General features: G+C 43.4%; 2 protein-coding genes across 2 annotated transcripts in view; one reads left to right on the top strand and one right to left on the bottom strand.

The window, feature by feature from the left end:
• Positions 1-16,882, bottom strand: part of LOC120056788 (cation channel sperm-associated protein subunit gamma-like) — a 24,130-nt gene extending 7,248 nt beyond the window's left edge. Inside the window, exons 1-21 of the mRNA XM_039004992.1 lie at positions 16,625-16,882; positions 16,470-16,523; positions 16,231-16,378; positions 15,934-16,057; positions 15,365-15,437; positions 14,924-15,079; positions 9,888-10,059; positions 8,795-8,932; positions 8,477-8,542; positions 7,999-8,121; positions 7,815-7,862; positions 7,378-7,507; positions 3,405-3,519; positions 3,096-3,257; positions 2,200-2,337; positions 1,902-2,063; positions 1,465-1,515; positions 1,107-1,308; positions 802-914; positions 368-448; positions 152-208 (exon numbers count right to left, since the gene is read on the bottom strand). Coding sequence (XP_038860920.1) covers positions 152-208; positions 368-448; positions 802-914; positions 1,107-1,308; positions 1,465-1,515; positions 1,902-2,063; positions 2,200-2,337; positions 3,096-3,257; positions 3,405-3,519; positions 7,378-7,507; positions 7,815-7,862; positions 7,999-8,121; positions 8,477-8,542; positions 8,795-8,932; positions 9,888-10,059; positions 14,924-15,079; positions 15,365-15,437; positions 15,934-16,057; positions 16,231-16,378; positions 16,470-16,523; positions 16,625-16,882 — 2,571 coding nt within the window. The remainder of the gene's footprint in view (positions 1-151; positions 209-367; positions 449-801; positions 915-1,106; positions 1,309-1,464; positions 1,516-1,901; positions 2,064-2,199; positions 2,338-3,095; positions 3,258-3,404; positions 3,520-7,377; positions 7,508-7,814; positions 7,863-7,998; positions 8,122-8,476; positions 8,543-8,794; positions 8,933-9,887; positions 10,060-14,923; positions 15,080-15,364; positions 15,438-15,933; positions 16,058-16,230; positions 16,379-16,469; positions 16,524-16,624) is intronic.
• Positions 16,883-19,414: 2,532 nt separating this feature from the next.
• Positions 19,415-22,449, top strand: LOC120056971 (interferon regulatory factor 2-binding protein 1-like). The gene is made up of 2 exons (XM_039005299.1): positions 19,415-21,418; positions 21,519-22,449. Exon 1 carries the CDS (start codon positions 19,619-19,621, stop codon positions 21,398-21,400), a length of 1,782 nt encoding a protein of 593 aa, XP_038861227.1. The 5' UTR covers positions 19,415-19,618; the 3' UTR covers positions 21,401-21,418; positions 21,519-22,449.
• Positions 22,450-23,043: the final 594 nt, after the last annotated feature.

The following is a 23,043-nucleotide window of genomic DNA, read 5'->3' on the forward strand; positions in this document are numbered from 1 at the left end:
ATTCGAGCCATGTGAATTAGGCATTAGATGGCATTGAATGGTCTATAGCACCAGTGTTTTCAATGCATTGGGTTGTCTTGAAGTTGACCCTACTAAATGAGTCGAACAAAATAGGACAGCATAGATGGAGTACAGACAACATGATACTGACTCTAAGGGCTATCCCCTGGTCTTTCTGCTGGTAGCACTTCATCTCCGAGCTGCTCACCTGCATTCACACATCAGTTCGAGAGAGAGAGAGAGACACCTGGTGGATAGAAGACTCAACAACACTACTCATAAAACATATCCAAACATTCAGAGTTGTAGCATTCCCTGTCAAATATATGAGCCATATTGTTCCAGGCCCTCGCGGTTCACGTCTCACCCTTAGCAGGAGGTTGAAAGCCAGGAGCCCCTCACCCGCCAGCACTTGACCGGGAAACAGCCCCCTGTCTTTCACAGTCACCTGAGAATGCGGAAGAACGTAATTTTGTTCCGTAATGGTAACACTATACACAGTTTGACCTGTTTGCTCAGTTGGTAGAGCATGGCACTTGCAATGCTAGGGTCGTGGGCCATGGGTTCGATTGCCACTGGGGCCACCGATATGAAAATGTATGCATGTTCTGGATAAAAGTGTCTGCTAAATGGCAAATATTATATTACACTGAGCTGTGAGCACACTGCCACTGTGATCAACTGAAAATATGTGAAAATGAAGCTGTGTGAAAAGTATGTTGTAGGTTGTAAAAGTCAAGTGGTGGTGATACAGTGAAGGACATACTGAGGTATCTCAGGCTTGGTTTCTGTATGTGTTACCTTATATAACACGGTCCCTCTGTTGAAGAGCTCGTTCCTGGTCACAGACACATGGATGTAGCGGTTGTTGGATACCTCAGCTGAGAGCCAGATGTAGTTGATGTCACTGAGCTCTTTAAGGTACGACAATCATTAGACACACAACAAATGACGTAAAACAACATCACAGGAACGCCAACAGAATGCTCTTAAACAGTTCATTAGTATGTTGAAATGATTTTCACTGGTGTATGACTTGAGTACAAACAGCATTCACTTTCTTTTAAATATAGCCTAATGAACATGAGCCCATTCTCTGCTCCCACCTCTGGGTTTCTCCTCCACAGAGAGGTGTTTGGCTGAGCCGCAGGCGATGTAGATGGAGAAGGAGAAGGAGGAAACCCGGTCCAGGTACACCATGTCTGGGAAGGTGATCTCCGAACTCATGTAGGCCCGGGAGTAGCCCCCAATCTCCACGTTGAAGCCTGTGGACGACACGCCGTTGCTAGCCATGTAGAAGTAGTAGTCCTGGGGAGCCAAGAGGACACGATTGGTATTAAGGGGTAAAAGGAAACTTTCATGTGGAGTGACAGACGGTGTATATATTTGTGTGTGTATCCATCTGTGTGTGTGTGTTTTCTGCGCAGGGTCAAACTCTTAGAAGAATCTGACCGCATATATAACTTTGTCCTTCCACCAGCGCCAGGTTGGGTTATGGACGGGGTCGCCAATGTCCTGGAAAGAAGTAAAGTCAATCAAGTCAGTATCGTTAAATCCTTCACAAAAGCAATGCCTCCTCTGGCAATCACAACAGCACTGAGGTGAGTGATTTCACCAGCCTGATGGGAGGCGGTAACTTTACACTGGAGCTAGAGGAAGGAGAATGAAGGAGTAGGACACAATCCCAAATCGGCCCCTCGATTCTACGCTCTATGCACTTGTGGAGATCTGAGGTAGATAATGGTCAAATGTTTTTTAACCCTTATTTTACCAGGTAAGTTGACCGAGATGACATTCTCATTTGTAGGACCTGGGGAAATCCTCTCATCTCCACAAGTGAATAGGGGTCGACTTGGGATTGGGAGTGGTATGGAGCAGACAGACGGCTGATGTAGGCCTACCATGATGTAGTCTGAGTGCAGTTGGAGCAGGTGGTGCAGCAGGCCCTGGTAGGTGGCCAGGGAGGCAGTGGTCTGGAGGCCCAAGGTGGGCACCAGGGGGGGCCGGGTCAGGTATTGCTGGATACGGTTGTAGGGCTCTGGGTGGGGCAGGTCTGCCATGTGCTCCCAGAAGAAGGGGCAGGTGAGGGGAAAAGAGAAGGCACTGAACGACCTGGGGGGAGAGGGGAAAGGGCAGGAGAAAGGAAAACGGTAATATGTATTCGGCTAAAAATGTACATTGAAGTAGTCAGTATAAAACCCAGATAAAGGCACAGTACTCCAAGTGGTGGACTTTGCGGGGGGTGGTCGAGAAGTGGCTATAGGAAAGTATCTCTGGCACAGGCAGCTCCCTCTTCACCACAGAACCCTTTCCCTTAGAGTCCACTGTGTAAACCACCTAACGAGAGGAAAGAGAGATGAGAGAGAGGGTTTACCGTCAACCTCCCACAGGTGGAAAGAAATAAAATTATACAACATCTACACTGAGAATACAAAACTTAGGAACACCTGCTCTTTCCATTGCAAAGACTGACCAGGTGAAAGCTATGATCCCTTATTGATGTCACCTGTTAAATCGGTGTAGATGAAGGGGAGAAGACAGGTTAAAAGAAGGAGTTTTCAGCCTCCAGACAATTGAGACGTGTGCCATTCAGAGGGTGATTGACAAGACAAAAGATTTAAGTGCCTTTGAAAAGGGTATGGTAGTAGGTGCCAGGCGCACCGGTTTGAGTGTCAAAAACTGCAACGCTCTCAGGTTTTTCACACTCAGCAGTTTCCCGTGTGTTTCAAGAATGGTCCACCACCAAAAGGACATCCAGCAAACTTGACACAACTGTCACCTTGTAGAGTCCATTCCAGACAAATTGAGGCTGTTCTGACGGCAAAAGGGGATGCAACTCAATATTAGGAAGGTGTTCCTAATGTTCTGTACACGCAGTGTATATTCTCATGAAAACAAATAGGCCTAGTGCACACTCAGGTTGTACAAGTGATGTACAACCTATTTTATATAACAACTGTGATCAAATCTTAAGACTGCCACAACTGTCTTTCTGATTCTGCCAAAATACACTTGTCAATCTGGTTAATCATACACATCCCTATGAGACTGATACACAATCCACGTTTATAAATTGATAATAGTTATAGGGTTACCTCCTGCAACTGTTTGTCCCAGTCGTAGAAGACAGTGAGCAGGCTGTGGGTCATGGAGTAGGAGCTGTCGCCCTTCAGAGCCTGCAGGCTAGAGAAGGCCTGCCAGCTCAGGGAGGGGCGCACTCGCATTACCTGGTCCACGCCCTCCTGCCCCCACCACAGCTGAAACACACACACGTGCACACAAACATGCTCACACACACTCATTTTATATTGTCACAAATGAGTGTTTCATATCACACACGTTTGTAACACAAATACACGTAATTTCACAATGAATGAGCAAAAAAGTACTTCACACGGATATACCTCTTCGGTCTCTGTGACGAAGGCGAACTCTCCGTGGTAGGACAGAGTGAAGTACTTGATCATCTGATCCAGAGGGAAGCCATTAAAGAACAGGTAGCTCATCCCCTGGTCTTGACTGTTGGGAACCACAGACAAAAGATAGACAATGACTTTCTGCAAATATGACCTACCTTCATGCAAGCATCATGCATGTACAGTTGAAGTCGGAAGTTTACATACACCTTAGCCAAATACATTTCAACTCAGTTTTTCACAATTCCTGACATTTAATCCTAGTAAAAATTCCCTGTCTTAGGTCAGTTAGGATCACCACTTTATTTTAAGAATGTGAAATGTCAGAATAACAGTAGAGAAAATGTTATTTCAGCTTTTATTTCTTTCATCACATTTCCAGTGGGTCAGAAGTTTACATACACTCAATTAGTATTTGGTAGCATTGCCTTTAAATTGTTTAACTTGGGTCAAACATTTCAGGTAGCCTTCCACAAGCTTCCCACAATAAGTTGGGTGAATTTTGGCCTATTCCTCCTGACAGAACTGGTGTAACTGAGTCAGGTTTGTAGGCCTCCTTGCTCGCACACGCTTTTTCAGTTCTGCTCACAAATTGTCTATAGGATTGAGGTCAGGGCTTTGTGATGGCCACTCCAATACCTTGACTTTGTTGTCCTTAAGCCATTTTGCCACAACTTTGGAAGTATGCTTGGGGTCATTGTCCATTTGGAAGACCCATTTGCAACCAAGCTTTTAACTTCCTGACTGATGTCTTGAGATGTTGCTTCAATATATCCACATCATTTTCCATCCTCATGATGCCATCTATTTTGTGAAGTGCACCAGTCCCTCCTGCAGCAAAGCACCCCCACAACATGATGCTTCCACACCCGTGCTTCACGGTTGGGATGGTGTTCTTCAGCTTGCAAGCTTTCTCCAAAAAGTACAATCTTTTCCCCCATGTGCAGTTGCAAACCGTAGTCTGGCTTTTTTATGGTGGTTTTGGAGCAATGGCTTCTTCCTTGCTGAGCGGCCTTTCAGGTTATGTCGATATAGGACTTGTTTTACTGTGGATATAGGTACTTTTGTACCTGTTTCCTCCAGCATCTTCACAAGATCCTTTGCTGTTGTTCTGAGATTGATTTGCACTTTCTGCACCAAAGTACGTTCATCTCTAGGAGACAGAACGCGTCTCCTTCCTGAGCGGTATAACGGCTGCGTGGTCCCATGGTGTTTATACTTGCGTACTATTGTTTGTACAGATGCACGTGGTACCTTCAGACGTTTGGAAATTGCTCCCAAGGATGAACCAGACTTGTGGAGGTCTAAAAAAAAAACTTCTGAGGTCTTGGCTGATTTCTTTAGATTTTCCCATGATGTCAAGAAAATACGCACTGAGTTGAAAGGTAGGCCTTGAAATACATCCACAGGCACACTTCCAATTGACTCAAATTATGTCAATTAGCCTATCAGAAGCTTCTAAAGCCATGACATAATTTTCTGGAATATTCCAAGCTGTTTAAAGGCACAGTGAACTTAGTGTATGTAAACTTCTGACCCACTGGAATTGTGATAGAGTGAATTATAAGTGAAATAATCTGTCTGTAAACAATTGTTGGGAAATGCACGTGTGTCATGGACAAAGTAGATGTCCTAACCGACTTGCCAAAACTATAGTTTGTTAACAAGAAATTTGTGGAGTGGTTGAAAAACGAGTTTTAATGACTCCAACCTAAGTGTATGTAAACTTCCGACTTCAACTGTACCTGCGTTTACACACACATGCACCATGGTTTCCGTTAGCCGATAGTAGCTGGCTTTTGGCAGATGTAAAAAATTATAAACCGATAAATAAACTTAGCGTCAGCTAATTGTCTGGGAGAAGAAAAAAATTCCCATTGCAAAATAATGCTTTTTAGCCTATTCATTTATGAAAAAAACAGTTGATTTAGTGGAATTAAATGGCCAGATGTATTTTCATTAGTCGTTATGATTATTATTTATCACACGTGCACAGCATACAGATAAGAGAGCCTAGTTTAAGCTGAAAATCTGTTACAGCTTATTTTGCAGCTGGAGTGAAACGTGATTTTTTTTTAAGCCCAATCATTGCGCAAACAATTCTAAATGAAATCGCATGTTAAAAACAGTTTTGATAGCCACGGAGCTACTATTTTTTATTTCTCAACTGTAACTGAAGCACACTTCCCATTTGCCATTCAAGTGCATATAACGGTAGGCAGGCTTCAGCGCGTCACACACCACTTTGCAATGAGCTGGAGCCAGTATGCATTTTGAAAACATACACTTAATGATTTGAAACCTGATCGTTTTACGACATATTATGAGGCATGATCACCTTGCTTCAAAGCAGCCTAGCCAAAACACAACCAAACATGGGAGGTAATTATTTCATAAAGAGTTCTATATGCCATTGAAACAAGTAGCCCATTTCTCTCATGTTCTATTGGTTTTCAAATCAACTTTCTTTCATTGTTCAGTAGCCAAAGGCACAATCCTGTGCATTGCTCTGCTTATAATGTGAAGAAATAATGGTTTATCAACATTTTAAGTGAAATATTCTGATCTGTTGCATCAGCCTCATGGCTTATTTTGATTTTCTTTGCCTAGGCCTACTGGTTATATGAATGTGGGATCTATCATCCCAGAGTCTGTTTGGAATAGGCTATTTCTTTCTCGTACAGAATGACAAGCTGACCAATAGAATAGGTCAACTTTTCTACTATGGGGGATAATAGATTGACATAGACTAGTGATTTTGCTGTTCATTAGGCCTAACGTTACTCGTCATTTTATTCTAAAATCGGAATTGTTAAGTACGCATGCAGTTGCATCATCGAGCTGCATATTCTGTTAAGATTAATTAAGTTGACATTTTAGTCATTTAGCAGATGCTCTTATCTAGTTAGTGCATTCATCTAAAGACAGCTAGGTGGGACAAACACATCACAGGCATAGACAGTAAATTCTTCCTCAAAATAGAGTCAGAGCTAGAAGGGGGGGGGGGGCTCAAGGTGAGGAGGAGGATTATTTAAGATACTGCTTGAAGAGGTAGGGTTTCAGGGGTGTTCGGAAGATGGTAAGGGACTCTGCTGTCTTAGCATCAGGGGGAAGCTGGTTCCACCATTGGGTGCCAGGACAGAGAAGAGCTTGGACTGGGCTGAGCGGGAGCTGCCCTCCCCTAGGGGTGGGAGGGCCAAGAGACCTGAGGTGGCAGAACAGAGTGCTTGGGTTGGGGTGTTGGGTTTGAGCATAGCCTGAAGGTCGGGATGGGCAGTTCCTCTTGCTGTTCCGTAGGTAAGCACCATGGTCTTGTAGGGGATGCGAGCTTCGACTGGAAGCCAGTGGAGTGTGTGGAGGAGCGGGGTGACATGAGAGAACTTGGAAAGGTTGAAAACCAGGTGGGCTGCAGTGTTCTGGATAAGTTGCAGGAGGTTGATGGCACAAGTGGGGAGCCCAACCAACAGCGAGTTGCAGTAGTGCAGACGGGAGAGGACAGGTGTCTGGATTAGGACTTTCGCCGCTTCCTGTGTGAGGTAGGGTCGTACTCTACGGATGTTGTAGAGCATGAACCTGCAGAACCGAGTTACTGCTTTGATGTTTGCAGAAAATGACAGTGCGTTGTCCAGGGTCACGCCAAGGTTCTTTGCACTCTGGGAGGGCGACACTGTGGAGTTGTCAACCGTGATGGAGAGGTGATTTCTGTCATTCTGAGAACCGTGGGTGTCCGGTAAATTAAAATAATGCCAGCCAAATGTTCGGGGCCACATTTTCTTAATGGAAACCCTTACACAAACGTTATGCACACACTTATGCTACTTTCTAGCCTTTATTTCAGAGGCTGTTTCAGTTGTGTGTGCTCACAGTCCTGTCGCTCAAATCTATAGCTATATAAACCCTAAATGTAAGCTTGCCTCTCTCTCTCTCTCTCTCTCTCACACACACACAGCTGAATACCCACGAGCAGAGCAGAGCGTTGCCCCAGATGTAGAGGATGGCACTGATGGGGTTGAACACCATGCCCCTCAAGTGCAGAGTCACTGAGACATTCTCCTGAGTCTTGGTCACCACCGTGAACGAGTCTCCACTGCCTGCACAAACACACACCGTTACTCACCCTAATGCAAAACAAGTCAATATTTCACATAATATAATACATAATATTAATGTGGTTACGCTGTCGCTCAATAGTTTAGCTTCCTCGCTCAAGAGTTCACACTGGTACTCAATCTTGCATCCTCGGTCTTGCAAACACACGTGACCGTCCTCTGGAAACACCTTAGCCAGCTGCACCACCGAAAAGCTAGCGGGTGGGGGTATTTCAACCTGAGGAGTGAGTTTAAACCAACTCAACTCAGTTACAAAATGCAAAACATATATAAGAGGGGCAGAAAATACCTTTTGGTATATACTTGGGCAAGGTGTCGCCAAGGTGGAAATTATTGTCTGCAAAGACCAGAAACAGTCTTATTATTACATGTCCTACTTCTCACACCACTCTGTTACATTGAAATTATAGTGTGCAGACTTTCGGGCTTCAAAGTTTCTGTAAATCATCTGAAATAACATGTTACTACTGTACCTAATATGAGGAGGTGGTAGGAGTGGGCCTGTTTATTGTCCAGTAGCAGTTCGAGGAGAATCAAGTCAATCAGGTGGTTGTGAGAAGAATCCTGGGCTGCCCATTTGACCTGGCAGGCTTTACCTGAGGATAATATACACATAAGGCGTGAATCTAAACAGTTCAGACCTGGGTTCAAAAACTACTTGAATTCATTCAAATACTTTCAGCGTTTGCTTGAGCACCAAATTGGCAGGGTTAGCACCTTTGTAACTATTCTATTAGTTAATTAAGCCAGGCAAGTTCAATCAAGCACAGATAAAGTATTTCAAATAATTTAAAATACAATTTTACCCGGGTCTGCAGACAGTGAAAAATAATATATCATAACACAACCATCAGTTAGCCTACATTAGACAGTTGTGTATTGTACTACAAAAAACCTTAATATAAAACATTCATGGTAATTCATGGAAAATATGGTGGCTGGTGAACTCACTGTTCATAAACTCGCAAGCAGTTCTGCCCTTGGAGTCTAGCAACTGAGTAAACGTCACATCCCCATCTGTTGGGGAAATTGAACCGTGGAAAATAATAAGAGAAGTAAAGACTAAGAGAATTGTGTGATAAGAAAAAAACAGAGAAGGAAATCCCAAATAAGAGACAGCTAAGCACATAGCCTGAGTAAAAAAAGAATCATCATATCTGACAGCAGATGAAAGCCAGAGGTTTGGGACTGACTGGCTGACTGATTCATTGTTTGACTAATTGACTGGCTGCCTGTCTGCTTGAATAACTAACTAACTGACTGACTGACCGTAGACCTGGGCCCTGTAGAGGGTGCCCTTCTGCCAGCCTCCTCCCAGGATGTAGAAGTACTCGGTGTCGTGGTACGGGATGAACACAGGCACCATGCGGGACACACACACTGTGCGCAGCACCTGCTGCCACGCCTCTGACACAGGGTAGAGAGAGGGGGATACGGAGAGTTTTAATGGAGCTATGTATGGTTTTGTTAGTGGACCTGAATGCTATGGCCACAAAGAGACTTTGTGCCCGAAATTTTGCCACTGTTTTTTTTCAATGTGAGTCATCTGTTGACAGTCTTTTTACGTATGCAGCTTATCCAACAATAGTTGAGTTGTTTAACTTGATGGACAGAAACATAATATTCATGAATGAATACGTAATTTCATCTGTGTTCATGCGTCTCTAGGTGCCGTAGTCTCAGTTTGAGAATCAACTGTGCAATTTCTAGGACAAAGTCTAGGACAAAAAGTTTCTCAACAGTTTTTACCCCCAAGCCATAAGACTCCTGAACAGGTAATCAAATGGCTACCCGGACTATTTACATTGTGTGCCCCCCCCAACCCCTCTTTTTACGCTGCTGCTACTCTCTGTTTATCATATATGCATAGTCACTTTAACTATACATTCATGTACATACTACCTCAATTGGGCCGACCAACCAGTGCTCCCGCACATTGGCTAACCGGGCTATCTGCATTGTGTCCCGCCACCCACCAATCCCTCTTTTACGCTACTGCTACTCTCTGTTCATCATATATGCATAGTCACTTTAACCATATCTACATGTACATACTACCTCAATCAGCCTGACTAACCAGTGTCTGTATGTAGCCTTGCTACTGTATATAGCCTGTCTTTTTACTGTTGTTTTATTTCTTTACCTACCTATTGTTCACCTAATACCTTTTTTGCACTATTGGTTAGAGCCTGTAAGTAAGCATTTCACTGTAAGGTCTAAACCTGTTGTATTCGGCGCACGTGACAAATAAACTTTGATTTGATTTATTCTGTGAACACAGGGGACAGAGATTCCAGATTTCATGTTCCAGTGTGTAAGCAGGGTGAATGGGAGCCAGCGGTGTCTGACGGTGCGCTGGTACCTGAGGGCGGGACTCTTAGAGGCAGCAGAGAGAAGTTGCCCACGAAGCGGTGCAGCAGCTGGTTCTGGCGGACGAACAGGGAGCTCTCTGTGGAGATTGCCTCCAAGATCATGGAGGAGAACTCCACCTGAGGGCAGTTCAGGGAGCCCGCCCAACAGCTCTCGATGCCCACCTAAGTGTAAACCGTTTGGACACACATGCATACCAGAGTGGGGGTTAATTCTATGTAAATTCAGGTAGTAAACTGAAATTACAATGTTTTTCTTATGGAGAAGCATTCAGGAAAATTGGAATTGAAATGGACTAAAATGAAACATTTGCTCGAGCCTGTTTGGTGTGACAGATGGGCAGGGTTTGCACTTTAGGGACTATTCCATTAGTTCCATTGCACCATGCACGCTCAATCAAGCACAACTAAAGCATTCAAACATTTTCAGCTTTTTGTATAGTTTATTATTGGGAGTATACGAAACAAAAATATCAAATGTAAACGTTTCCTACGTTGTAGGAGTTGCATCTATTTTGCTCTGTTCTGGGACAACGTGGACCGGCCCAATTTCCAATGCAACAACTGTTTACTTGCGGAGGACTGCAATCCCCCAGCCTCGGGGTATTCTACTGATTGGCTTGGGTCCACCATGTCCCACATCCCATTGGTCATCGAGGGATCTCCCAAACCTATCGAGTCGCAACAGTGGCCGAACCTCTACGGACAATAAATATACTTAATCGGCTTTTATCGTTTTACATGAATTATCCCAATGCGAGTTATCCAGAGTTTCCTGTATTCCTGACTCAGTTAGCCATTGAACATTTCTCCTCTATTTTTATTCCCCTCGCTGTCTGAGGTCTGACAGGCCTGGGCAACTCCAGTCCTCGGGGGCCTAATTGGTGTCACACTTTCCCCCACTTTGCCCCTCCTAGCAAACACAGCTGATTTAAACTAATTACATTGTAAACTGAAGATCATGATTAGTTGATTATTGTAGTCAGGTGTGTTAGTTGGGACTGGGACAAAAGTGTGACACCAATCAGGCCCCCGAGGACTGGAGTTGCCCAGGCTGGTGCCTAGCAGATAAACATGCACCTTTGAAACAATATAGAGTTAAGAACAAATCAAACTCTTGGTATTCATTTGATATTTCAGAGCTTATTCACAAGAGGAACCAAGCCTCGGCCAAAGCTAGGAAAACTGACTGTCTCTGATTGGAAATCTTTCAGACAACTCAGAAACAGTTGTACTATCTTGATTAAGAAAGCTAAATCCAACTACTTGTTAAGCTCTATTTCTGGTGATTCTTATAAATTCGTGAAAAAAAAATTATTTGCTGAAGTGTGCTAATTCCCTCCCCTTCCCTGCCTAAGCAAGTTCTGTCAGACTCAGGCATCATTACAATAAATGTTTTTGATGCTTTTAATCATAATTGTATATTTTAATTTGAGGATTATTTTATAGCCATGGGCCCGATTTCCCAAAAGCATCTTAAGGCTAAGTTCATCATTAGAACCTTCGTAGGAGCATCGTTAAATCTCAGAGCTGTTTCCCAAAACCATCGTAATTAACGTTGCACTTGAAAGCGCTCGTAATCTAACACCTGCCCCAGACAAGAACAGCTAAGTGCGTCATTAGATGTTCTTTTGCCCTCCTGTGTCACTTTATATAGAGAAGATCTCCACTAAACATTGAATCACATGGCTTATCCGCCTCTCTGTGACAGCTGATAACTTCAGAACAAAGTTGATTACAAAATACAAATACAAAGTTGCCAATGTCTTTGCAATTCATACAAACAATATAAAGAAAGATGCTTCAAATTAAAACAGATGACTACATTCAAATATAAATAGCCTACGCTAGGCTATAGGCCTATGTTCAATCCATTGAGTTCTATTTTTCTACTTGTACGCTACCGTCTGTAATTTGTCTCAATATATTTCATGAAGTGTAGCCTAACATGTGCATAATGATGTTCCAAATCTTGATTTAGTGCATTATTATAGGGCAGTGGTTCCGAAACTTTTTATAGACCCGTACCCCTTCAAACATTCAACCTCCAGCTGCGTACCCCCTCTAGCACCAGAGTCAGCGCACTCTCAAATGTTGTTTTTTGCCAACATTGTAAGCCTGCCACACACTATACGATACATTTATTAAACATAAGAATGAGTGTGAGTTTGTCACAACCCGGCTCGTGGGAAGTGACAAAGAGCTCTTATAGGACCAGTGCACAAATAATAATAATCAATAATTTTGCTCTTTATTTAACCATCTTACATATAACACCTAATTTGTTCATCGAAAATTGTAAATAACTCACCACAGGTTAATGAGAAGGGTGTGCTTGAAAGGATGCACATAACTCTGCATTGTTGGGTTGTATTAGAGGGCGTCTCAATCTTAAATCATTTCCCATACACAGTCTGTGCCTGTATTTAGTTTTCATGCTAGTGAGGGCCGAGAATCCACTCTCACATAGGTACGTGGTTGCAAAGGGCATCAGTGTCTTAAAAGCGCGATTTGCCAAGGCAGGATACTCTGAGGGCAGCCCAATCCAGAAATCTGTCAGTGGCTTCTGATTAAATTTAATTTTCACAGAACCGCTTGTTGCAATTTCGATGAGGCTCTCTTGTTCAGATATCGGTAAATGGACTGGAGGCAGAGCATGAAAGGGATAACGAATCCAGTTGTTAGTGTCATCCGTTTCGGGAAAGTACCTGTGTAATTGCGCACCCAACTCACTCAGGTGCTTCGCTATATCACATTTGACATTGTCCATTAGCTTGAGTTCATTTGCACACAAAAAAATCATACAATGATGGAAAAACCTGTGTGTTGTCCTTGTTAATGCAGACAGAGAAGAGCTCCAACTTCTTAATTATAGCCTCAATTTTGTCCCGCACATTGAATATAGTTGCGGAGAGTCCCTGTAATCCTAGATTCAGATCATTCAGGCGAGAAAAAACATCACCCAGATAGGCCAGTCGTGTGAGAAACTCGTCATCATGCAAGCGGTCAGACAAGTGAAAATGATGGTCAGTAAAGAAAACTTTAAGCTCGTCTCTCAATTCAAAAAAATGTGTCAATACTTTGCCCCTTGATAACCAGCGCACTTCTAAATGTTGTAAAAGCGTTACATGGTCGCTGCCCATATCATTGCATAGTGCAGAAAATACATGAGAGTTCAGGGGCCTTGCTTTAACAAAGTTGGTAACCTGTTATAGGGTAAGCATTATAATAAGCCGCATCAATATTTGCAGCCATAGGTGATAATATCTTTCTAGGAGCTGATCCATCGTCAGTATTGTAGAATAATTCTAATGTTAAGTTAAGATTTTAATGGAGAAAGCTGATCCGAGAGCAGCGTTGTCTTTTTTTTGATCCTATCAGTATCGACATGCCTCAACGACGTATCTGCGGGGTGTTTTGGGAAATGTACGTTACATCTTCAGCCGTTGTAGGAAAGATGCATAGTTAAAACACTCGTAAACCTAAGTTCCATCGCAATCGGGATACCGGGCCCTGGTCAGTCAGTTTGTTGTTCCCAGCCTCCAGCTGACTTGATTGAAAACTCCTCAACTACTAGTAAATCTGTGTTTTCATTTCAACAAGTTACTACCTGTGATGTGCTAACTTCCTTGCTTAAGATTGATGTTACATAACCTACTGGGGTTGATATGCTTGACCCGTTTTTACTGCAGGTTTCCGGCCCCTTGATTGCTGAATCATTAACCATTTTTTTGTCTGGTGATCATATCTGGTTTTATCCCGAGCGTTTGGAAGGCGACCCATGTGCTCCTTCTCCACAAAGATGGTGACCCATCAGAACGAAATAATTCCCACCCTCTCTCTAAACTTTCTTGCCTGGCAAAAATATTAGAAACTCTGATCAACTCTAAGCTAAGATAGGAACTATCTACAAAATGTATTTTAAGAGTTCCTCAATCTGGCTTCAGGCAGCACTATCTCTGCTGCTTCATTGGTTATAAATGATATAGTTAACTGTATGGACAAAAAGCAACATTGAGCTGCCCTTTACATTGACCTGTAAAAGTCCTTTGACACTGTTGACTACTCATTATTCATTAAAAAGGTTGTCCAAAATTGGTCTGGATGAGGCTGCATGTAATTGGTTTAAAAACTACCTGCCTGACAGGACACAATGTGTATTTTCTGATGGTGTTAAGTCAGGTTTCCTTGATATTACAAAAGGTGTCCCACAGGGGTTGAATTTAGGTGATGTACTTTTTACTATCTATATAAACAATATTGGTTTGTCTGTAAAAAATTGTAACTGTCACTTGTATGAGGACGATATTGTTGTGTATTCTATTGCCCTTTCTGTTAACCAGGCTCTATCTGAACTTCATTGTTTTACAGAAAACATTTGACCTTAAATTAGTTTTGAAAGCGGGTAAAACTAAAACTAAGTATATGTTTTTTTCTAGAACGGATAGAGATGACGCCAATAACTTAAGCATATGTACTTTGGATGGGGTCCACATTATCGTGTCCCAGCTTACAAATGTCTGGGCATCCATCTTTTAAAAAGCATATTGAGCAGTAAGTTAAGAAGCTTAGAATAGAAATTGGCTTCTTCTATAGAAATATGTCATGCCTCTTGCTTAATAGTAGAAAGCAGATAATTCAGTCGACAAGAGTTGTGTGAATCAGGTTTTAGAAGAAACAAAATTCACCTTACTTGTGGAATAATCTCCAAAACTCTCCAAAATTGGATGATTTGGTGCCTCTATAGCAATTCAGGCAGCTGATTGAGGGATATTTTGACGAATAATATGTTTGCCTTCCATGAATGTATTTTTGTATCTCTGTTTTGCATAATGTATTGTATTGACTTTTATTTTTGTAATTATAGGGCTAATCTGCAAGAGACCTTGGTCTCAGCATGACTCCCTGACAAAATAGATTGAACTTTTTTCAAATGCTATTTGAACCCAGGTCTGCTGGGTACACAGTACTACACACTCACACAAACAGTCAATGAGCCTGCATCTTTACACTATGTGTCTGGTTTTACCTCGATGGGGGAGGTGTGCTGGAACTCTGTGGCGGTCATCAGAACAGCCTTGAAGCCAGGAATACCAGGGAGGATGAGGACGGGAGAATTCTGCACCACTGCCCACAGAGGGCGAGAGGGACTGCCCAAAACCATCATGTCCTCCAGTGCTGGCATCTATAGACATACGAACAGAGAGAGATCGAAAGAGCAGAGCACTGTATATACATTTGAAATATTATAAATCATAAATAATCTATACTTTAACAATTACTCGTGGATAATCAACTTCAATACATTTTTGTTTACATCTCTTTAAAAATCCTTCATTCAGAAGACACCTAGTGCAAAACATTTTCGCACCATTTTCACACAAAACCACCCACACATCTACAGAATGTCTATTAGCTTAATTTTCTCTCTCCTTCCTCCTCTCCCTCTTTGTGGATGTCTGTCCCTCACCTCCGTACCAAAGGAGATCTCCGTCTCCCCTCTGTCAGTGGTGCGCACATAGCCATTAACATTCACTGCAAAGCTGCTCACACAAACACAGACACAGCATGCAGTTCAGCAGTCATGTAGAGAGAGGGTCATGATCTTGGTTCTGGCCCTGAATGCTGATTGGCTGACAGCCATGGTATATCAGACCGTATACCACGGGTATGACAAAACATTTATTTTTACTGCTCTAATTACTATTAATGGCAATAAGGCACCTCGGGGGTTTGTGGTATATGGCCAAAATATACACGGCTAAGGGCTGTGTCCAGGCACTCCGCGATGCGTTGTGCATAAGAAATGCCCTTAGCCGTGGTATATTGGCCATATACCATACTCCCTCGTGCCTTATTTCTTAATAGCCATACCCCAAAAAACATTTTCTAGATGAGAATTGAATAGTAAACTTTTAAGTGTGGCTGATTTGACATCCTGTAAAGTGAAGCAAGTACATGACCAACGCTAGGCAGACACTGTGTGGTATAGGCCTATGCATGCGTGCACATTTAAATACACAAACAGTTGTCACTGACCTTCTCTCAGGCACCAGTTGACCCTGGCCATTTGACACCACTTGAACCCTGTATACTACCGACCCATTAAGGATGGGCATGGGAGCATACCAACCCAGCTGGCACAGGTCGCTGTCACAGGGCACTGCAGAGGAAAACACACACACTTGACGTTCCTGACCGGGAGCACAAATGAACATGAGTGAATTCCACTCTACAAACAGACCACACATGTAGCACATACAGCTGCAAGCTCATAAAAACTTGGCCTAGTTCAAATTAACATACAAGACAAAACTGACACACATGCGCACATACCACTGTCCAGCAGGGGGGCTGTGGTGAGAATGATCTGCAGTCTCTGCGATTTGAGGCGGATGGGGTGGACGGGTTCCTGGAAGGTCAGGACTACATTGGGGGTCAACCCTGTGAGAAGGGCCTCCTGAATAGCACGCTTAGAAGACTCCTGTTCGAACAAACATGTAGATTATTCTTCTAGTCGATGTGTTTGCATTCAAAATAAGTCATATTAAAGGATGTGAGAGGTGTTATGTTACCTTTGAACCACACAGTAGGTCTATGCGTAGGTAGTAAGGGAAGCCAAGATAACTCTGCAGAACAGAAACTGTGCACAGTTAACCAGTGAAGAATCTTCCTCTAGTTACACAGTATAAATCTCAACCACTGTACTTCGACTGGGTTGGAAACTCACAGTGGTACTCTCCTGGGTGTTGACTGGCTGGTCAGTCAGAGTCTTTATAATGTCCTGAACCTTGGTGCTGAACTGCTGCATCTCTATGCCTCCTGACAGGGTGGTCAGAGGACTCTCAAAGTTACAGGTTGAAATGCTGTTGAGGGGGTCACCGATTTCACAAAGACTGACACCCCATTCACACTCTCCTCTAGCTGCTCCTCCTAATCCTCTTCCACACAGAAAGCTCAGAATGAGGGAGACCTGGATGGTCCACATTTCTAAAATGGACAAAACCAAAAAACAATGTTGATATTTGGGTGAAATTAAATTCAACTTTGCTAGCAAGTTAACCGTTAGCTAACAAATAGTTGACTACAAATATCTACCCAGGTGGTTAGTTATATAAAATAAAAGTATGAGCGTAAAAGTAACTGGCTAGCTACTTACTGCAAACGTAATTTTTTTCACCAATTTAACATTATTGTGTACTGTAACGTTAGCTAGATAACGTTAGCTAACTATGCATTAGTTAGCTAGCTCGCATTGAGTAACGTTAGACATGAACGTCACCAAAACTTTTGACAAAAGTCAAATTCAATCAAAATACTTAGCTAATTCGCGAATTTGTTTCAACATCTGAGTATATAGTTTACACCTGTAGTTAGCTTAACAGTTATGAATAGAAAGAGCCTACTTTTCACTCAATTGGGGACAACGGATATTCCCTCATGCCATGGCCTCACCAAGCAAATCAGAAAAGCACATTAAAACGGCACTGTCGTGTATGGAAGGAAGCCCATTCCAGCCATCAATTTATAAGATATATTTTTTTATACTATCTCAATTTGAGATACCTATGTAAAAATGTTGAGATACTATTTTTTTTAAATCGAGATAGTAACTCGACATTTTGAGATAGAACAAACTGGATATGTTTCTTCATTTGTAGCATTATGTGGAGATTTATATCGATCTATCATTGCAGAGAACAGCACAACAGGGCCACTGGCAAACATGTGGTGAGCTGGTATTTGCTGCAACACTTTAGATTAGGTTTAATAAACACAAAAGCGCTGAAAAGAGGGACCAAGTACTGTTGTTTAGTCTGTTTTGCCTCATGATTTGTTAGCTCATGCACAATTAATCTGTGCTTCAGTCTGATTAAGTGTAGCCTACTGATAACAACCACAACTGTAGGTAGCCTATAGAAGACTATGAAGTCTTATCCCCTCTGGCCAGGTGAAACGAAGCGGTAACGCCATGTATTTATAAGCTATGTATTTATCGACTATTTATATGTGTTAAGAGAACATGTGAATGTGATCAAATTTGGATTATATTCAAATTTCGGGTGATTAGGCTACCTAGACCTTATGAATCCAAAATTATTGACTGGAATTAATAAACACAATAGCAGTTGTGTACTTAAAGTACTATTTAAGTCGTTTTTTGGGGTATCTGTGCTTTACTATTTATATTTGACAACTTTTACTTTTACTCCACTACATTCCTAAAGAAAATAATGTACTTTTTACTCCATGCATTTCCCTGACACCCAAAAGTACTCGTTACATTTTGAATGCTTAGCAGGACAGGAAAATGGTCCAATTCACGTACTTATCAAGAGAACATCCCTGCTCATCCCTACTGCCTCTGATTTGGCTGACTCACTAAACACAAATGCTTCATTTTAAAATTATGTCTGAGTGTTGGAGTGGGACCCTTACTATCCATAAATTTAAAAATAAAAACAAGACAAACTTGCAGTCTGGTTTACCTGATATAAGCAATTTGAAATGATTTATACTTTTACTTTTGATACTTAAGTATATTTAAAATCAAATACTTTTAGACTTTTACTCAAGTAGTACTTTTACTTAAGAATGACAATTGTGTACTTTTTCCAACACTGCACAGTGATGACATACTGCGTGAGTAACTGTTTAATTACCGATGCAATTGCTTACACAATGCAACCCTGCATAAAGCAAGCTCATTCCTGTTAGTTCTGTTGTCTAATCGCAGTTGTCGTAAAAAAAAAATGTGTGGCCTGATTAGAACTGGTCCCATTATAGCCCATATAAAACCGTTTTAAATTACAGCTGATTTCTTACTTTGTCACACCCTAGAACTAGGGTCCGGAGTTTTTCCTGGTTAGCTTTGCCTACCAGATCAGGATAAACTTTGGGCCCCAGGAAAACACTCATGTGGTGTCACCTTTGAAATCACCTCACAATGTTACAAATGAAGAATTATAAACTGGGTGGTTAGAGCCCTGAATGTTGATTGGCTGACAGCCGTGGTGTATCAGACTGCATACCGTGGGTATACAAAATATTTATTTTTACTGCTCTAATTACATTTGTAACCAGTTTATAATAGCAATAAGGCACCTCAGAGGTTCGTGGTATATGGCCAATATACCACAGCTAAGAACAGCCCTTAGCTGTGGTATATTGGCTATATACCATGCCCCCTCGTGCCTTATTGCTTAAATATATATGGTCTGTGTGTATCTCAAAATGTTGACATTTTTAAATGGTATCTCGGAAATTCTAGATATTATCAACTTCAGTAAATATAAACTAGTCCCATCATTTATCTTTTGCCATCATGCGTAGAAGAAGCATTGGGGACTGAAAATTGCATTACTCATGTACCTAGTTAGTAGCTAAGTTTTCATTGTTCAATGAGTGTGAGCTGGCTAGCTTTCTATGAGAAGTTCAGACTTCAACTACAACTCCCAGAATTCAACAGCAATGCAGTAGGTGTATCCGGTGTCTTAAACTCATTTTACTTCCTCCCAGACATAACGACACGGGCAGCCCGAGAAAGAAAACGTAGCTAACTTTTAAAAGCGGCAATCGACAAGAGCTGTTCGGACAGTTTCATATTTTACAACAAAATCGGGGCATGTTGTTCGACGTGACTGAATATTGAAAAATCCGCGAAAAGTAAAGACTGAAACGCGTTGGCCGCTCAAGAAAGTTTGTGCGAGGGCCTGTAAACAACATGTCGTCTGCCTCACAGGCATCATCTAGGCGGCAATGGTGCTATCTCTGCGATCTGCCCAAGATGCCCTGGGCCATGCTCTGGGAATTCAGCGAAGCTGTTTGCCGGGGATGTGTGAACTACGACGGGGCAGACAGAATCGAGCTTCTAATTGAGACGGCCAGGCAGTTGAAGAGCAGCCACGGTGTTTTGGACGGAAGGTCCCCAGGCCCTCAGCAAGGCAAACCCAGCTCAGGTGGGCCAATGGAAGGAGGGAGGCAGCACGCAGAGCGTTTAGACAGGGTTAGGGGAGAGTATGGAGTTTCCCCCCGCCTTCCCAATGGTCTGCACAGAGCTGAGGATGTGAGTATGTCAGAAGGGAGCAGGCAGAGCCCCAACACCAGACGGGCTATGGCTGGGGCCATACCTGCTCTACATGGGACCATACCTCATGCTTTGATAGCCCAGGGGTTAGTGGGGCCCCCTCACGGCTTGTTGGCCCCCGTTCTAGGCACCAGAGCTGGGGGCCAACAGATGGCTGCCTCCTCTGGCCCTATAATGGGTGATGTTAGTAGGCGTCAGGTAGTGTCAGCTATGTCACTGGGAGCTGGTGCCTCTGCTCTGGTGGGTCTGGAAGCAGGCTGGAGGAATGGGGAGGTCATGGCTGAGCTAGCGGAGAGCGCCAGGAGCCGGGCAGAGGGCTGGCCCAACCGCCCCAAAGTGGTACGAGAAGTCCTGGTGACCCTCTGTGGCTGTGCCCCCTTCAGCGTGCGCTTCAGGAAAGACCACAACTTGGTGGGGCGCATCCTCGCTTTCGAAGCCGGGGCCGGGCCCGAGTTTGAGCTGAAGGTGTTTGTGGAGTACCCCAGCGGCTCTGGAATAGTGTTCTCTGGCATCACGGAGCTGGTCAGGCAGATGTTCCGTGACTCTAACAAAGACGCAGGCAAAGCAGTGAACTCTGGGCTGCGCTATGTGGAATACGAGAGGCGGCAGGGCGCTGGGGACTGGCGTGCACTCACTGAGCTCCTGAGCGATGGCGTGCGTTCATTTAAGGAGCCACCGATGCCCGATGTTCTTCCACAGTTGTACGCAGATGGCGGCATGCCAATGGCGCCTGCCGCTCGCTCTGCACCTCCAAAGGGTGCTGCACGGCGACGCAAAGCATCCCCTGGCTCAGAAAACGGAGATAGTGAAGGAAGGCCCATGGGGGATCACCTAGCCAGGGATCCCTGGCCTCGAGGTGCCTATCCAGGCATGGAGCCCCTGGGCTCAGGCATGCCCAACCCCCAGGACGGCCCGCCCCGCTCCCACAGCCAGCCCTCACCCATCTCAGCGCTCATGGGAGTGGCCGACAGCCTGAGCTCCAACCAGATGTCCCGAGATGGCCCCGGCATGTCCTCGGCCCACTCCTCCGCATCTGGCCGCCCAACCAGTGGCAGTCCCTCCTCAGCCTCTGCCGCAGTCTCCCAGGCAGTTATGGGCCAAGGGGGGCCAAGCACCACCAGCGTCGGGGAGTCTGGAAGCGGCACCCCAAGCGCCCTGCTCTGCTGCACCCTTTGCCGAGAGCGTCTGGAGGACACTCATTTTGTCCAGTGTCCATCTGTCCCGCACCACAAATTCTGCTTCCCATGCACGCGTGGCTCCATCCGCAGCCAGGGCAACGGAGGAGAGGTGTACTGCCCCAGCGGCGAGCGCTGCCCTCTGGCTGGATCCACCGTGCCCTGGGCCTTCATGCAGGGAGAGATCTCCACCATCCTTGCCGGAGACGGAGACGTGATGGTAAAGAAGGAGAACGACCCCTGACCCCCAAGTCCTATTGAGGTGAGAGGCTGATGACATCACTCTTTATATTTTTCCATAGATCTATTAGAGTAGTGATTCTGTTGCTAATAAAGATTGTAATTGTCCTCTTTCTCCACAGCGGTTCAAACACTTTAAAAGCACTTCCCTGATCTATCTCACCCGGAAGGTTCATCACATGTGCCTCACAACTGAATCACCACGCAAGCCAGGAGGCAACAGAACAACCTTCTAAACAAGTTAGGAGGGCACCAGAATCATTGCTCCAAGATGGGGGGCCACAAGTCTTTTCTGGGCTGGGCTCATCTGCAGGGGTTAGTAGTAACAATTTAAAGAAGAGAATCTGGCACACATTATTCTTCATGTCCAACACAGCAGCAGAGGCTATTCAAGAGGCCTTGTTTTAAAAGCCCAGGATTGAAAGCACAGGTCTGCTCTTCAATATGACAATCTCTCAGCATTTCAGATGTTTCTATATATTATATTAAAAAATAAATTAAAAAATATTTAGTTGCATACTGTCATACAAGTGAATGATATTGAAAGTACATGGGTAGCCAGAACCATGCAATTATTTGGACAGGAAAAATATAATTGTGAAGAAATAAATGGCAAAACCAGTCCTTAAAAAAGCCATGGTTTCAACATTTTATTAACACATACAATGTCTCTCCTATGTATGCTCCTTTATTACATATAGTGTATGTCAAAAATGTGAATTTACTTTCAACGACTATGTAATTTCTACTTTTGATACAATACACATTTATATGTATGAGTTTATAGTGGTAAGAAGACCAAAGACTGCTTTGTGCGCTGTAATTGTATTGTATTGTATCTATGTATGCTGTACTTGCTGATAACCTCTGGCATCAAGTCACTCTGTTTCATCTACCACAGAAGTAAGCTCGTTTGTCTGTCTATTGACTTTTCCTGAAATCCTCCCAAATATATGTACGGTTAGATAATTAGCAACACATGCTTCAATGGTTAGCCCACGTACTCAAATGTGATCGAATGGGGTCAACTCTATAATAAATGACAGAACATTCTTTGCACTTGTTTTTTTTCTTGCTCCCTTTTTGGTGGTGCAATTGCAGTTCTACCAACTTGTAATGATACGCTTTGTTTACATTTATTGCTGAAAATGGTTCTGTATTTACAGCGCATTCGGAAATTTCCAAATGTTTAGTTACAGCCTTATTCTAAAATGGATGAAATAGTTTGTTTCCCTCAATACCCCATAATGACAAAGCAAAAACTTTTTTTAGAAGTTTTAGCAAAAAATAAACACTGATCACATTTAAATAAGTATTCAGTCCACCAACTCTACTTTGTTGAAGCACCTTTGGCAGCGATTACAGCCTTGAGTCTTCTTGGGTATGACACAAGCTTTGAACACCTGTATTTGGGGAGTTTCTCCCATTCTTTGCAGATCCTCTCAAGCTCAGGTTGGATGTGGAGTATCACTGCATAGCTGTTTTCAGGTTTCCAGAGATGTTCGATCTGGTTCAAGTCTGGGCTCTGGCTTGGCCACTCAAGTACATTGAGACTTGTCCCGAAACCACTCGTGTTTTCTTGGCTGTGTGGTTAGGGTCGTTGTCCTGTTGGAAAGTAAACCGTCGACCCAGTGAGGTCTCTGGAGC

The sequence above is a fragment of the Salvelinus namaycush genome, chromosome 12, assembly GCF_016432855.1.
Source record: "Salvelinus namaycush isolate Seneca chromosome 12, SaNama_1.0, whole genome shotgun sequence".
NCBI classification, from domain to species: domain Eukaryota; kingdom Metazoa; phylum Chordata; class Actinopteri; order Salmoniformes; family Salmonidae; genus Salvelinus; species Salvelinus namaycush.

What these genes read in the sequence shown, in the direction of transcription:
- LOC120056971 (XM_039005299.1), top strand. Translation starts at nt 19,619, where the DNA reads ATGTCGTCTGCCTCACAGGCATCATCTAGGCGGCAATGGTGCTATCTC.